The 15840-nt window shown below is 44.5% G+C and overlaps 1 protein-coding gene across 2 annotated transcripts; it reads right to left on the bottom strand.

Annotated features, from left to right (window-relative positions):
- Positions 1 to 1191: 1191 nt before the first annotated feature.
- On the bottom strand, positions 1192 to 13046 carry LOC309375299 (phospholipase A2 inhibitor gamma subunit B-like). Of its 2 annotated transcripts, none has more exons than XM_081920974.1 (6): positions 12286 to 13046; positions 9421 to 9539; positions 7439 to 7555; positions 5144 to 5296; positions 3190 to 3315; positions 1192 to 1522 (listed from the first exon to the last, which is right to left on the bottom strand). In XM_081920974.1, exons 2-6 carry the CDS (start codon positions 9464 to 9466, stop codon positions 1329 to 1331), a joined length of 636 nt encoding a protein of 211 aa, XP_081777100.1. In that variant the 5' UTR covers positions 9467 to 9539; positions 12286 to 13046; the 3' UTR covers positions 1192 to 1328. The 2 variants fall into 2 exon arrangements, with proteins under 2 accessions (XP_081777100.1, XP_081777101.1); XM_081920975.1 differs by lacking the exon at positions 12286 to 13046 and adding an exon at positions 10071 to 11198.
- Between the last annotated feature and the right edge of the window lie 2794 nt (positions 13047 to 15840).

The following is a 15840-nucleotide window of genomic DNA, read 5'->3' as shown; positions in this document are numbered from 1 at the left end:
CCCTTTCTTTATGAATGACTTTCCTTCTTGAAACCAAGATTGATAGTGCTTGCAGACCCCCTTTCAGTTGAGCCAGGTTTTTGCCCGCCTCACATTTGATGTGTGGGGTAGGTGGATGTGTCTTGGCTGAAATGGCCTCAACAGGCCAAATGGAGAAGCCTCGTGGGGATAAGTAGACTTGTGGACCAGAGGTTTCCCACTCCTGAAATAGTGCTGACACCTATCTATCTATTTATCACTAGTCATGAAGGCAATATTGCCATCTAGTGACTAAAACATAAAGCTGTTTTCAAACAATGGTTCCTTCTGCACCTAAAACTGTTGCTAAGGCTGATGCAGCAACAGTTTGTACTTATAATCAACTAGGATCATCATACCCAGCATTCCTTGGGACTTCTAAGAAATTATAATAACAAAAATCAGTGCAGTTTTGAAATCAGTGGCTAAAATTAGTGCAGTTTTGAAAGGTTCAGTCTGCCACCAAAGCTCAAAATGGCATCCACCCATATTCAAACATAGACAAAACCTTACTCCTTGACCTCATGCAAAATCTGGCTACAGTATCTGTACTGGTGTCCAAATGCATAAAGAACAGCTTTCCAAAACAGAGAAGAATACAGTGGTACCTCGGTTTAAGAACAGTCTGGTTTAAGAACGATTTGGTTTACAAACTCCACAAAACCTGAAATAGTGTCTTGGTTTGAGAACTTTACCTCGGTCTAAGAACAGAATCCGAATGGTGGAAGGGCACTGGCGGCGGGAGGCCTCATAAGGGAAAGCGCACCTCAGTTTAAGAACAGTTTTGGTTTAAGAAAGGACTTCCGGATTGCATGCTAATTGCATGCTTTAGTCACTAGATGGCATTAAACCCTTCACCAACTGGGTCTCTGCTTATTCCTTTGAACCTTTGGGAGAAATAAGATTGATTAAATTGCCTGGATAGCTCAGTTGGGTAGAGTGTGGTGCTGGTAACACTAAGGTTGCAGGTTTGAACCCCATATGGGATAGCTGCCTATTCCTGCATTGCAGCGGGTTGGACTAGATGATCCTCAGGGTCCCTTCCGACTCTGCAATTCTGTGATTCACTACTGTCAGTTGTGAGGAACTGGAGGAACTCTGCACTAAAATAAAATGTCTTTCTGCCACAAGGGTCTAATTTTTTCCCTAACAAATAAACACAGCTGCCATGCATTTAACATGTCATTTGTTTTAATCCCAATATTAATTTTCACTGAGGAAAGCAGTAAAGGCCAAAGTGCATTCAGAGGAAGTGGTTCATGGGTGAAAGAGGAGGCAGAATTCAATGGGGGAGTTGATGCAGGCAACTTTTACAACAGGATTCTCCGCAGCAGGAGCCCAGAGAAGCTTGGCAGGAGGACAGCAGTGGGTTGAGACGCCTTGGAAGACTCCATCTTATGAACGACATCATAGCCAACCGTAAACTCAGAGTGTTTGCTATTTTCCGAAGCACACACAAACCTCGTAGTGCAGCCGTTCGAAAGCCTCTCGGTGGGGGTTTCATCTGGATATGGAAGACAAGATATGGGTTGCCGGGACATTATTGCTTGCGACTGCTCTCCAAAAAGTTGCTCCATCTACTCTGTTTGAAATGAACCCCGTGTTTGCCACAAAGCAAGGTCTATCTACTGCTCACCAGTAGAGCTCAGCCCATCTATCCAAAGCCATTGACTCACATGGGAATGATCCACAATCTTGATCCAGCTCCATTCATTCCATTTTTAAAATTATTATTTACAACATAAATCCACCACAACTCAAACGAATCCACCACCATTAGAAATGAACATAACATAAAACAAACATAAAACAAACAACAAAATAAAAGACTTCCTTTATCCTGTACATGGCCTCCTTATTTACTTCCTGTGAACTATTTTGTTTATGAGTTATTATTACAATTTTTTCAAATTATGACTTAAAAAGAAAACCACAAAGTCTCCTGCAGACATTAAACAAAACAAGTCCAGGTGTGTATTTTAGGGCACTGTTTTGTGAAGTATTCTTTACATTTCCCCCATTCTTTTTGAAATTCTTGTCTGGGGAGTGCCCTAATTCCCTCTGTTAATCTAGCCAATTCGATATAGTTTAGTAATTTATCCTGCCATTGCATTTTTGTTGACACAAATTCCTTTTTCCAATTTCTGGCAGTTAAGGTCCTTTCATTCCAATGGGGCTTTTTGCAAGAGACCTTCCTGTTGATTGCGTCTCACATGCCTCAAATCTCCCTCGCTCTGCCACCTAAGGGTAACCAAAATCCAAAATGTGTGGCAGTTGTCTCACCTTGCCTCAAGGAAGAACCTTCATATAATAACAACAACACTTGCAAAGACCTCTCTGCATTAAAAACCCAAGAGCAGTTTACACAATAAGACATTAAAATAAAACAATATCTTAACAAGTAAATGGCAAAACCAAAATACTACAATGTGTTGGAACCATCCGCACCCATACTTCCCACCCCCTAAATCTGGAGATTCCCCACACAATTGATGTAGCTCTACTATTTAGATTTTCAAAGTGTAGGGAATCCCAGGATATAGAGAGGAGAAAGTGTGGAACAGCGGTAGTTGGTGGAGAACACCTATCAGGGACTGTACAGAGGAGGAATGGTGTGAGCCGCCTCCCCCTTTTTCTGAACCTTCCCAAGGGCAGGAGGATAATATTGATTTAGAACAGTGGTTTGTAGAAGGGCATAGTCCAGAGGGGGAAAGCTGGGAAATACTGGGTGAGGAGCAGCTAGAAGAGGAAACACTAGAAGAGAGACAGCTGGCAGATTCAGTGTCCTTGGACAGCACTCCTGAATGGGGGGGGAGAGAGAGAGAGAGAGAGAGAGAGAGAGAGAGAGAGAGAGAGAGAGAGAGAGATGTTTTGATTTATGAAGTTATCTTTTATTTCTAAGATGCTGAGCCTGTGCTGGACAGCACGAGACATTGCATGGATATTTGGGATGTATCTTTGATGCTCATGTGATGCTTTTTTGTAGAGTTCTGCCAGTAAAATTTCGAATTATATTTTGATGGGTCTGGACAATGCTTCATATTTCCAAAAGGAACCCATTCTTATGCTTCCAGTTGCTCCAAACTGTGCTATATCAATATCTGCAATAAATACCCACCCGCCTACAGATCGTGGAAGAAATGAACCTGCACTGCGGAGGAAATCACTTACTGGAGGCCCTGCCAAAGTCGTTGGTTTCCACCTTGGTACAATTCGCCATCTCAGTGCTGTAAGTGCCTGAGCAGGAGGAATTGGATGGGTTTGGCGTTGTACTGGCTCTAGGCTTTAGTGGTGGCACTGAAAACAGAAACAAAAGATACTCCAGGTTAGCTCAAGGACTGGACCAGAAAGCAATACAGAGCGGGGGAGGCAGGGCCCTTTTTCAGCCTGAGGGTCATGTGAGCAAACAGCCTGAGCCTTCACCATTTCCTTAAGTCAAGTTGTCACATATCTCCTGCCCCCCACCCCCAGAGCTACAATTTCCAGAGCGGTTTCACAGTCAACCCCTCTTCCCAGTGAACTGTCTTGAAATGGAAGCACCTTCTGCTTTTAGTCTTCCTGAATGCAGAGCATTAGGGCACACAGTGGCTTAAAATTTTCCCTCCAATTGTCAGGCGCCAGGTAATCTGATCCCCCACGGTAGGCTGCCAGGAATAGATAGGTAAGGAAAGCTCTTACCAAGGTCTTTTATTCAATATTCACAGAAAGAGGCTTAGAAATGCAGCCTCTTGGAGTAATGGTGTTGCTCTGAGTAATCTCCACCCCACTTCTCTCCTCAATCGTCAACAACAACACCACCTTACACTGCCCGCTTAGGGCCATTTCCTCCAAGCCTTTTGCTCTCCTACTTTCAATGATCACCGGGTTCTGGGAGAAGGCGGGTCTGGAATGCTTTCTAGTGATAACGTGTCAGCCAGCTGCTCCGGCTCTGCTTCTCCCTCCTCCTCTTCCATTATTTCCCATCTTTGCCCATCGTCTGTCTCTAAGCCGTAACCTTCCTCAAACAACTGTTGTAAATCTATACTGTCTTCCTCTTCTCTGGAAGGTTCAGGAGGGGGAGGCGGTCTCCACCATTCCTCCTCTGTCCAGTCCCTGACACCCATGCCTATTGGGTGACTCTAGGTTGCTGGAGATAGGGACCCTTTGTAACAAATGGCATGGTTTGTATGGGCCTAAAGATGGCTAAAGACCACCACAAAATGGATGTGATGTCTTTGAACTGTCAGTGAACTGATCATGAACTGTGTTGTATAAGCGCTAATGGAATGTGGAAAACATTGTGATGTTTTGGCAAAAATAGTGTGCACTAGGAACTGTACAGAACAGCACATACAAGGAGGCATGGAGATGGGCTACACAACATTATATTTGAGGTAAGATAAGAGTTGTGAGATGATGCCAAGGACAAGGATGTGAGATGCCAAAAACAAGGAGTAAGGAGTTGTGTAATGCCAAGAATCAGATGAACAACAAGGTGGATGTATCGCAAAGCCCTCCAGCCTAAGATGTGTGCCAGACATTTGACAGCACTGTTGTCTGCCACCCGTGGTTCATACTGAACCTGATCAATTCAGTTACAGATAGGTAGCCGTGTTGGTCTGCCATAGTCAAAACAAAAAGAATTCCTTCCAGTAGCACCTTAAAGACCAACTAAGTTAGTTCTTGGTATGAGCTTTCGTGTGGTATCTGAAGAAGTGTGCATGCACACGAAAGCTCATACCAAGAACTAACTTAGTTGGTCTTTAAGGTGCTACTGGAAGGAATTCTTTTTGTTCTGATCAATTCAGTGAAGAGTGGTGAGTATGAAAGGTGTATGAATGGATGTATGGTTGAGTGCATATTCCTTGCCTTGACATGTGAGTTACTAAAACTTACTACAGAGACAATCCAATATTGGTTGTCTGAGGTTTACTTGTGCCTTCCTAGAGTGTACTGGGTCTCATCTACATTAAACACCTAAACAGATTAGAAGAACCTAATTGGTCATTACACCTTCTGCAGAAGTAGCAGTGGGTCTTCAGCCTTCCATGACCCCTGCACCATTAGTTACAGGGAGTAAACGTAAGGAAAGGATAAGGATAAGGAATTTTTGGGAGACGGACCAGCATGAAATTTATATACGTACATTGAGGAGTGACTTGTCTGCAGGTCTTCCCGGTGCAGCAGACCCAACTGGACCTGTAGGTTCTTCCTCCCCCCATAACAAAGTAAGGTGGTGGGGCGTTGCACCAAAAAGTGGAAGCACAGCTTCTCTCTACAGTCTGAACCACCTTTCCATCTTAAGTGGCCAAAAAAAAAGGGAGGAGAGAGAGGTTTATTTAGCAACTAGCAGCTTCATCTCCAGAGCAGCTCTGATTATTAATAGTATATATATTTTTATTTGCAAATTTAACAAAGAAAAGGAAGGGGGGAGGGGGAAAAGAATTAAAGACCATAAAAGAAAAAAAGAGACAGAAAGAATTACATCAGATTAAGGGTAGTATATAAATTTAATAAATAATAAAGTAATAGGAACACACAAAAATTATCCATTCTCATTGCAGGTGCATCAACCATCAACAGGTGTCTTAAAGTTTAACATCTAAGTTAATATAAGCCCTTCATATGCGCAGATCGATGCAGAATTGAGGCCTATTGGAAATACATTCAAATGCAGGCAGGGCCATGAGATCCTCAGCCCATTGTGGAGCTAACACAGGTTGTTTATCCTTCCAGGCTTAAATTATAGGTCTCTTAGCAACCATAAGGGATAACCGTCCACTTTTGTTGTTTAGGAATTATAAAACAAACAAAAAATCAGCACAATTTGGAAAGGTTCCTTTCCCCACTTGATTGAAAATGGTTTCCAACTGTACTCAGTAAAGACCAAAACCTACTCCTTGATATCAGGAACCACCATGGAAAAATTGGTATCAATATATTAAGAAGTGTCTGAATGGGTATCATAGAATTGCAAGGTTGGAAGGGACCCTAAGGGCCACTTAGTCCAACCAAGAACTTTCCACAATATATAGTAGACTGGCAGAACGCCCATCATTTGTTTGTAGGATGCATATTGCAAAGACCCAGGGGTGCTCTCCCCCAGCCAATGCACAGGCTCTTGGTCACTTATGTGTGAGTCGCACGAGGAGTATTCACAAGTTACATTCAACTCATATATAGGGCTGGGTGATATCTGGTTTTCAGCATCACCAGCTTACCATTGTGATAGAGTGACATATCACGATGTCTGAAATAACACTGAAAAAGTCTGAAAAAGTGACTGGGCTATGGAGGGAGGAACAACCAGGAGGAAGGGAAGGGAGCTGCTCACTTGCTTGGGTGAAGGAGCTCCTGCTCATTCCCTCCCTTCGCAGCCCAGCTTTGGCACAGGAAAACCGAGAAGGTGTTCCATCTGCCTGCCTGCCTGCCTGCCTGTTTGCCTTCACCTGAGAAAGTGGGGAGGGCTGCCTTTTTCCTCCTGGTTGGGAGAACAGGCAATTTGAGCTGGCAATACATCATGGCAAGCAGATGGGAGTGACATGCCCTCCAATATTTCTCCGATGAAAGTAGGGACGCCCCATTCCATATTGATAATTTTACTATTTATACCCCGCACATCTTATTGGGTTGCTCCAACCACTCTGAGCAGCTTCCAACATATATAAAAACATAATAAAACATTAAACTTTTTTTAAAAAAACTTCCTTATACAGAATTGCCTTCACATGGCTCGGGGGTCGGATAACGCCATATCCTCCAACATTTCTCCAATGAAAACAGGGACATCCTCAGGAAAAGTGGGACATTCCAGGATCAAATCAGAAACCGGGACAGCTTCTCTAAATCAAGGACATTCCTGGGAAATAGGGACACCTGGAGAGTCTGGAGTGAGATGCACTCTGCTTGCAATGGCCAGGGAGCTGTGATGTATCACCAGCTCAAAATGTCTGAAGCCAGTATCACGATCTGAACGGTTTCAGACGATGAACTGAAACATCGCCCAGGTCTACTAGCGTACAATCTGGGTGCCTGTGCATCCAAACAGTTGACCTTCCATGACAAAAAGGTGGATGACATACAGATGATATAGATCCAAAATGTGGGGAACATTTTGTTCTCCAGATGTTGCGGAACTACAGCTCCCACCATCCTTAACCATTGCTTGTGCTTTCTTGGGGCTGATGGGAGTTGTAGTTCAGCAGCCTCCAGAGGACCATGGGTCCTCCCCATCACCACTTTTCTTGACCAAAAGATAAGAGCTTCGATCTCAGCCTCTGGAAAGGCATCGTGAAACAGAACGCAATCTGCCACCCTGGCCATGCAGAGCCCCATCCTGAGCTGAAAAGTCCACTGTGCCATCTATACAGGCAGCAGCTGTCAGTGGTCTTGCCTAAGCCCACCCACTGCCCTGATCTGGCTTGCAACTTCTCCTACCCACCTACGGTGCTTTCCGTCAGTGTGATGAGGCAGGTTTCTTTGTTCCCAGGACAGGTCCGCACACTGCCAGTGCAATTGGTCCCCTTGGCAGTACAGATTTCGCACTCCAGAGAAGCAGCTGGAAGAGGGAAGGACACTTTTTTAAAATGAGATCAAATGAAGATACTTTTGTGCAGGAATAAGCCATGGGTCACCTACTTTCGGGGTACCCCTGTTTGTGCCCGTTGCAGGGTTCGGGGATCAGCCAGAGAGTAGGAGTCTGCACCCGGATTTAAGGAGAGGCATCAAGTGGTCAAACAGAGGAAGGAAATGAATGATTTTTAATTGTTTCTTGTTGCATCACAGTGTGGTACGCAGGTTTGATATCAACTGATAGGAAGTGCTTACAGAGGGTGGTGAATACAGCACAAGATATTATGGGCCGTCCTGTGAATCCACTGGATGAAATAGTGGAAGACCGTTGCCTCAGGAGAGTGAGGAAAATTCTCAGGGATGATTCACACCCTTGCTGGCACTTTCTTGATCTCCTGCCCTCGGGCAGAAGATATAGAAGCATGATTAGTCGCACCAACAGAGTAAAGAACAGCCTCTATCTGTAGGCTGTTAGGCTGCTGAATGAAAAGATAACAACAGGGAACTGACTTTCGGGTTTGGTGTGTGTGTGTCAGTAAACAAGGGGAATTAATACTTAGTGAGCTGAGTGGGGGGTGCTTGTGTAATCTCACTGTATACAAGTTGTACAAGTAACAATAAAGTATTTCAACTTCTTAGTGTTTCTTAAGCTACTTTGAGGGGGTTTTAAGAAGTGAAAACAGGTGATGTTATTATTATTGATAAGGGGGAGTTAAATGGGGGTTTCCTGCTTCTTTATTTTCATATTATCTTTGGCTGCTTTTTGTCCCTTCATTCCCAACGGAATGGGCTGGAGCATATTGTGAACATGGCTTCAGTGATTCCTAATAACTGCCATGAATCATCAGTATTGTGGACTACAATCTCATCTCTGCCCATCCACACATTCAGCTTGAAAGGTGTTCCCCAGCAGTCCCTGATCCTTCTTTCTTACTGGCAAATGGTCACAATTATTATTTTTTTAATGTTTAGTTTTCTTTGAAGTTTCTGGGTGCACATCTTGAGGTAATGTGGATGTCTCTACTTCTGATAGGCCTCTTCATAGCTTCTTCTGAATGGCTTCTGGTTTGTTTTTGGTTTTTTAAAAATACTTTTAAGCTACTTTGAGGTGATTTTTTTAAAAAAACAACAACCCAAAAAGCAGGATTTCAGACACAGTATGTTCTCAGTCCTATCTGGAGATGCCAGGAACTGAACCTGAGACCTCTTGCATGCAAAGCTGTTTATTATTTATTATTTATTTTATTTTTAAAATTTGCGTACCATCCTATACCCGCAGATCTTTTGCAATGTAAAATCACAATGTGGGGAAAAAATCCCAGAAAATACAAGTTGCCTTATACCTATGAGCTACAGACGTTTCGGCGGGACGCAGGTGGCGCTGTGGGTTAAAGCCTCAGCGCCTAGGACTTGCCGATCGAAAGGTCGGCGGTTCGAATCCCTGCGGCGGGGTGCGCTCCCGCTGTTCGGTCCCAGCGCCTGCCAACCTAGCAGTTCGAAAGCACCTCCGGGTGCAAGTAGATAAATAGGGACCGCTTACCAGCGGGAAGGTAAACGGCGTTTCCGTGTGCGGCTCTGGCTCGCCAGAGCAGCGATGTCACGCTGGCCACGTGACCCGGAAGTGTCTCCGGACAGCGCTGGCCCCTGGCCTCTTGAGTGAGATGGGTGCACAACCCCAGAGTCTGTCAAGACTGGCCCTTACGGGCAGGGGTACCTTTACCTTTACCTTACAGACGTTTCAGAAAGCTGCATTATCCATCTTGTATCCATACCAATCATGTGACACAAGCTTGGCTCCAAATCTATTCATCCTGGATGGAACAGACCTCCAGGCTCCCAGACCCTCCTTACCTGTCTTTAGAAGTGCAAAGAAGAAGCATTTCAGGGCAGCCTGCATGGTGATGGGAAATAAGAGAGCACAAGAACAGAAGCTCTCTCCACGATGTGTCAAAATACTTGGTTCAAAGGACCTGCAACGACATACAGAGGAAGTGTCGACACCAGGTGTTAGCTTACCAAAGTGTGCATTTAAGCGCACAAAAACACGTAAAAAGCCAGGTGACACCAAATTATCTGGGGGAAATCCAAGACTGCAAGAATGGGGATTCCCTGGCCTTCCAGATGTTATTGGACTTCCTACCAGCACCAGACATTTGATGGGGCGCTCCTGAGAAACAAACTAGTTCCCTTCCTTGCACACACACAAAATCAGACTTCTTTTCCATAAGGGAAGTGCCAGAGAAATGCATTGGAAAATGTGCGCTAACACTTTGGTGATGCAGCATTGCACAGCCTTCCCACAAGCAAATCTCAAGAAATGCTCAATAAAACTAAGCAGCCAAGGCCGACAGAGCGCCCCGCAATTTTTGCACAAGCAAAACAGAATGAATGCTCAGTGAATGAGCTCTGCCATGCAACCTAAACAAAAACAACACACACACAAAAAAACAAGAACAAAAGTAGTATGTTTCCGGGTGCCACCGCACACGGAGTGACTGTACCTGGCAGTGCAGGGTCCGCCCGGCGGGGGGGGCACCTTTGCACCTCCTTCACCTGCTAGAGAGATCAAATACGGTGGGTCGTCCCGTGGGATCTTGCAAAGGGAAGAAGGATGAGGCCTTAAAAGGTCTCACTCACGTGGGCTATGGGAACACTTTGTCTATAGTGAACTTTCCATCCACCCTCTGCATGGGAACTTCACTAGGCTATTTGGCTTGCTGGTTGACAGGCAGCAAAGGAATTTTTTCTTCCAACCTTGAGGGGTTTTCACCTATCCCTCAGTGACCTAAGAGTACTTTTGTTAGGCAATGGTCGGAACAGCAGCAAAACATGTATTTCCCTTTTGGGTGTATAGCCACAGCAGCGATTAACTCTCCAATGGTTTGATTTCACCCCCCAAAGGTGCACTTCTCCATTGTCTCCTGAGACAGATGGATGCCAACTAACCAAGGTCTGTATATCAGCAGAAATGGCATTGGGCAGGATCAGTAAAGCAATGGGGGCCTCCATAACATGTCTAGGGGGAAATATTGGCCATACACACCCTAAGATCAGGTTAGGGCCCCCGCATGACTGGAATCTCTCATCCCAGGTACCCAGTGAGACCCTGGGCATTTGGCTTCCACCATGTCAGGGCTCAGCCCTGGAATATTCTCATGGAGGAGAACTCAGTTCTTTTCAGCAAGGACTGAAGCAATGGGACCATTGCCCTACTGCCATGCCAACCCCACTTTATGCTGTGGTCTATAAAGATTTGGTCTGATTTTTACCCAACCCCGCATCCTGTCCCGGTTATTTCACCACACGGGGCCACAGATTGTGCCTGTCTGGGTCAACCTATGCCTTTTCAGAAGCTTAAAATTCCTTTTCTGGTTGAAAATAAGAACACTGCCAGACTGGCAAGTGTTGAAAGATATTCCATGCTCATAATTCTGGGGGGAGAGGGATCAGAGATTCAGCCCGCAATTCTAGAAACCTTTCCCTGGAACAAAGTCCTGTTAAGGATACTGGGATGTACTTCTGAGTAAGCAATGTTTACCACTGCACTACAAATCCCCAGCAAAGACACATGTTTAAAAAGCAAACAGGAGGGCAAGGGGTAAGGAGCAAAACAGGTTTATTAGGGGTTGTTATATTAAATAGACATCCAAAATTCTTTTTAAAAAATGGAGAGAGAGAGAGAGAGAGAGAGAGAGAGAGAGAGAGAGAGAGAGAGAGAGAGAGAGAGAAGCAGAAATATACCAAGAAGGGAAACCTGTTTCCCAACTAGCATAGCACTGCACCCCGCCATCTCATGTTGGGAGCACTACTTCTGATGAGGTTCAAAACAATACTATAGAGGGATAATTTCTATTGTTTTGAAATGCATGTGCGTGATCACGTGTTTGAGAAATAATAAAGCCCCTCCCCTGTTTGCTCCGGCAACAGATTTAAATTCTGGAGATTAATTCCATAAGATTCACTTGGCAGATTTTTAAATGGCAGGGAGGACTACAGTTCCATGATTTAGCTTCTAAAAGGGGGTAGGTAGCCTTTGACCCTTGTGATGTCATTGGACTCCCACTATGCTATGCTGTTCTCTGGTTGATAGCCACAGGTTCCCCATCTCTGGCCTGGAAAGCTTAGCATAAACCAAGCTTAAAGTGAAGGCTGAGCCTATCCTTTATGCATCAGCTTCCTCTCCCTAGTTCTTCATTGTGGGCTTTGTCAGATGAGAACTATTATATGAGCTGCTGCCTTTGTGCATTAGGAAAGGTTGCTGCTTCACATTTGCTACAGCAAGACAAGGCTTTCCTGCTGGAGCAGAGCTACAAGAACGATATATTTCTACAGAACTAGATAACTCAGGATTCAGCTCCTAAGCTGGAGGTTTCTCCATCAGTCTTCCCCAACCTAGTGTCTTCCATGTTTTGGACTACATCTCTCATCAGCCATACCTAGCAAAGATGTGGTCGCTGGGAATGATGTGAGATGTAGCCAAAAACCAAAGGAAGTCACCATAAGAACATTAGAAGAGGTGTTCCGGATCAGGTCCAATACTCTGGTCTCATAGTGGCCAAAGAGATACCCACAGGAAGACCACAAGTTTGGGGGAGGCTGTTCTACAGGACCTTCTCCTGATCTTCATGTTTCTCCAAGATTAATCTCCTGAAATGCAATCGCCTGGTTTCTGCTACAAATGATGGCTAATACATTGAATAAATTGGAGTTCCCTACCTTCTCCTCCGACAGGCCAGCTGTTTCCCTTGATGCTTTTCCACTGGGACTGAGATGTTTCTGCTCTCTTGCAAACTGCTCTTCTTACTTGTATGCCCTTGGCTAGTTTGCCTGCACTTCTGTTGCAGCCAATGAGATGAGGATGACTGCTTTAAGAAATGGGTGTGGCTGGGTGTGTTTAGACTACTGACTGCACCAGCAGTGAGTGGGAATTTAAAGCGGGATTTAGATCAGCTGAGCCTCCCGGGAATGCTGATTTTTATGATTACCACTATCAACAGGGAAGGAGATAATAAGGAAGGAGGGAGTAAAAAGAGAGTGGCAGTTTGAGCCCCTCTGAGAACACAATGATCTGACTCAGTAAAAGCCTCTTCATGTGTCATGCATGCTTCTTCTTTCTTAATGTACTTAAAAACTGGATTTTTGTATTGAACAGAGATGTGCACCACACCTTGAGCTTATAAAGTGTACTTGAAATCTAACTGCAATCTAGTGTTGTATCTCAGTTGCTGAAAGTCCCAGTGTCAATCCCTGGCATCTTCACCAGGGGCTGGGAAAGATGCTGTGTTTGATTTCCCAGAGGGTTGCTGCCAGCCAGTGCCAGTGATACTAACCTAGGTGGACCAATGGTCTGATTAGCACAGGGCAGCATTCTGTGTTTGTTGGCTGCAAACTCATCGTGTCCTTCAAACGTAAGTCAAGCAAAATCATGGGATAGCTCAGTTGGTAGAGCGTGAGACTCTTGATCTCAGGGTCATGAGTTCGAGCCCCACCTTGGCCAAAAGATCCTGCAAGGTAGGGGGTTGGACTAGATGACCCTCATGGTCCCTTCCAATCATACAGTTGTATGATTCTAAGTCTGGGAAATACATAGATGGTTCTGGCCTCATCTCCATCTACTTGGCAATATGCCTTGGCTAGAAATGGCCATGGCATGGGCCATTTTAGAACCGGCTTGAGACATAGGTAAAGATAAAGAAGGGACCCCTGACCATCAGGTCCAGTCGTGACCGACTCTGGGATTGCGGTGCTCATCTCTCTTTATTGGCTGAGGGAGTCGGCATACAGCTTCCAGGTCATGTGGCTAGCATGACTAAGCCGCTTCTGGTGAACCAGAGCAGCGCATGGAAATGCCGTTTACCTTCCCGCTGGAGCGGTACCTATTTATCTACTTGCATTTTCACGTGCTTTCGAAATGCTAGGTTGGCAGGAACAGGGACCGAGCAACGGGAACTCACCCCGTCGTGGGGATTCGAACGCAGACCTTCTGATCGGCAAGTCCTAGGCTCTGTGGTTTAACCCACAGCGCCACCTGCGTCCCAGCCTGAGACATAGTGCATAGTTAAACTATGGAACTCACTCCTACAGGAGGCAGGGATGGCCACTAATTTGGATGGCTTTAAAAAAGGGATTGGGCAAATTCATGGAGGAGAAGGTCATCAGTGACTACTAGGCATGATAGCTGTGCTCTGCTTCCACAGTCAAGAGGCAGCAACGCTTATGAATATCAGGTGCTGGAAGCTGCAGGAGGGAAAGAGAGCTCTTGTGCTTGCGGGCTTCCCATGGACATCTGATCACCCACTGTGAGAGCAAGATGGGCCATTGGCCTGATCCAGCGGGATCTTCTTATCTTCTTATGACACTTTTCTGCCTAACACAAAGCAGTAAATGGTAGTTGCCTCCCAAGTCCAGGTGCATAGGTCCCAAAGCTAGCCCAAGTGAATTTAGCCCCTGGGGCAGAAGATTCCCCAATTGCTCATAAGGACAGTAAGAATAGATAAAATAACAAACGAATTTGCAAGCCTTTCATGACACCCAAGGCCTGGGGCAGCTCTCTCACTGCATCACGACAGGGCTGGCCATCCCTGCAGCCATTTAGCTGGATGAGCAGGTTGCTTTTTACGTTATTCACAAAGAGGGAAGAGACAGGAGGAGAAGGCATATACAAATATGCAGTCATAACATGCAGTGTAACCCTGCCCACATTTTTTTAAGCAAACCTGATAAACCACCCACCCACCCCTTTTTAACATTTGAAAAGCTGCTCTTCTTTGGAAAACTTGAAAAGACATGTGGGTTGTTGTTGTTTTTAAAGAAGAAATTCTGTATGAAACCTTTTTTGAAAAGACAAGTTTTTAAAAAAAAACAAGTACAATGCACGAGTATTAACATAACAGCTTAAGACAATTTGATAAAGGATGCACGCTGATCGTCTTAGCCTGTAGTTCTTGAAATTTGTTCTGTTTGTGCAGACAAACTATCAGAGATAAAATGCTACAGGATGTGTTGTTAGTGTGTGAAAACAGGCAAAATCCAAAATCCAAGCTGCAAAATGCGCCTGGCAGCTGGCAAATTTCAAATGCTGGTTTTGACTATTCATGATTTTGTCTTTAGCCATGATCCCTGGAATGTAGCCCTCATGTAAATTGCAGGCTTACTGTATTGCATTTTATTGCACTGCGAATTGAATTCTATAAAAATCAGCATAATGCAATGGGTGGACCAGTTGTGTTAAGCAAAGTTCTTCAGTGTAATATTTGTCAGCTTGAGTTTTAAGGCAGATTCAGCATTAAAATTATTCATCCTAAACTATTTCAGTATGCCACGAGTGCTGCTAGGATTCTCGCGGCCCAAAAGTGGAAATCCCAGGAGATCCCAACTTTAATGGAGTGGCAGACAAAATTATTTGAGTATGTAGAATTGGCAAAAATGACCTAGAAAATTCGAGACCAAAAAGTGACAAAGTCTGAAGAGGAGTGGAGTAAATTTGTTGCATTTATACAGTTTAAGTTTTATTTATGTCTGTGAAAATCAATAAAAAGCATCTGAAAAAAATAAAATAAAATTATTCATCCTAGACTCCCATTAACTTCACTGCTAATCCTCTCCACTCCTTCCAAGTGCTTCCTTACCCGCAATCAGCTGCCCTCCAGTCATTGCCCCCCCTTTTTTGATATTAATATTTTATTGAAAAGTTCTCAGCTATAAAGAAATAAAGTGATACAAAGGGGGGGAAAGGAGAAAATATTCACCCTGCTCACCATCCCGGTGGACCATTGGATTGTAAGAGCAATGAATCAGTTGCTCAGTCTGCTGCTCCCACCATTCTGCACACAAACAACATGGACCACTGAATGAAGCTTGCAGACCACTGCTTGGGAACCCCCACTATAGGCGATTTCAAGTAAGGTGAAATGTTTTCATGAACTGTGGAGTCATTTACTTAAAAAATACCATGCATTCGGATTTATGTACTTCCTTAGTCCATAAGGAAATTTTTTTTCATTAGAAACAAGAATTTCTGAGGTAGATTCTCATGAAAATGTTTTTGCTCACCAATACCCAAGCATTTCCCTCCTTGGTTTGGTTTACTAAAGGGAGATCAATATTTTCAACAGCATTTTCAACAGCATTTCAACTCCTCTTGTGCTTAGCAAAGCATTTACTGTCCTTTGTTTCCACACAATGCCTTCAGCCTATTTGTAGGGAAAGTAGAAATGGATTTCCTATGCATGGCAGGTATGCGTTTGTGGGGAGGTGAAAGACGATAGCATA

Source organism: Podarcis melisellensis (genome assembly GCF_964234715.1).
Source record: "Podarcis melisellensis genome assembly, chromosome: 8".
NCBI classification, from domain to species: Eukaryota; Metazoa; Chordata; class Lepidosauria; order Squamata; family Lacertidae; genus Podarcis; species Podarcis melisellensis.
The sequence above is the reverse complement of the archived record's forward strand: the minus strand, read 5'-3'. Positions and strand labels throughout refer to the sequence as shown.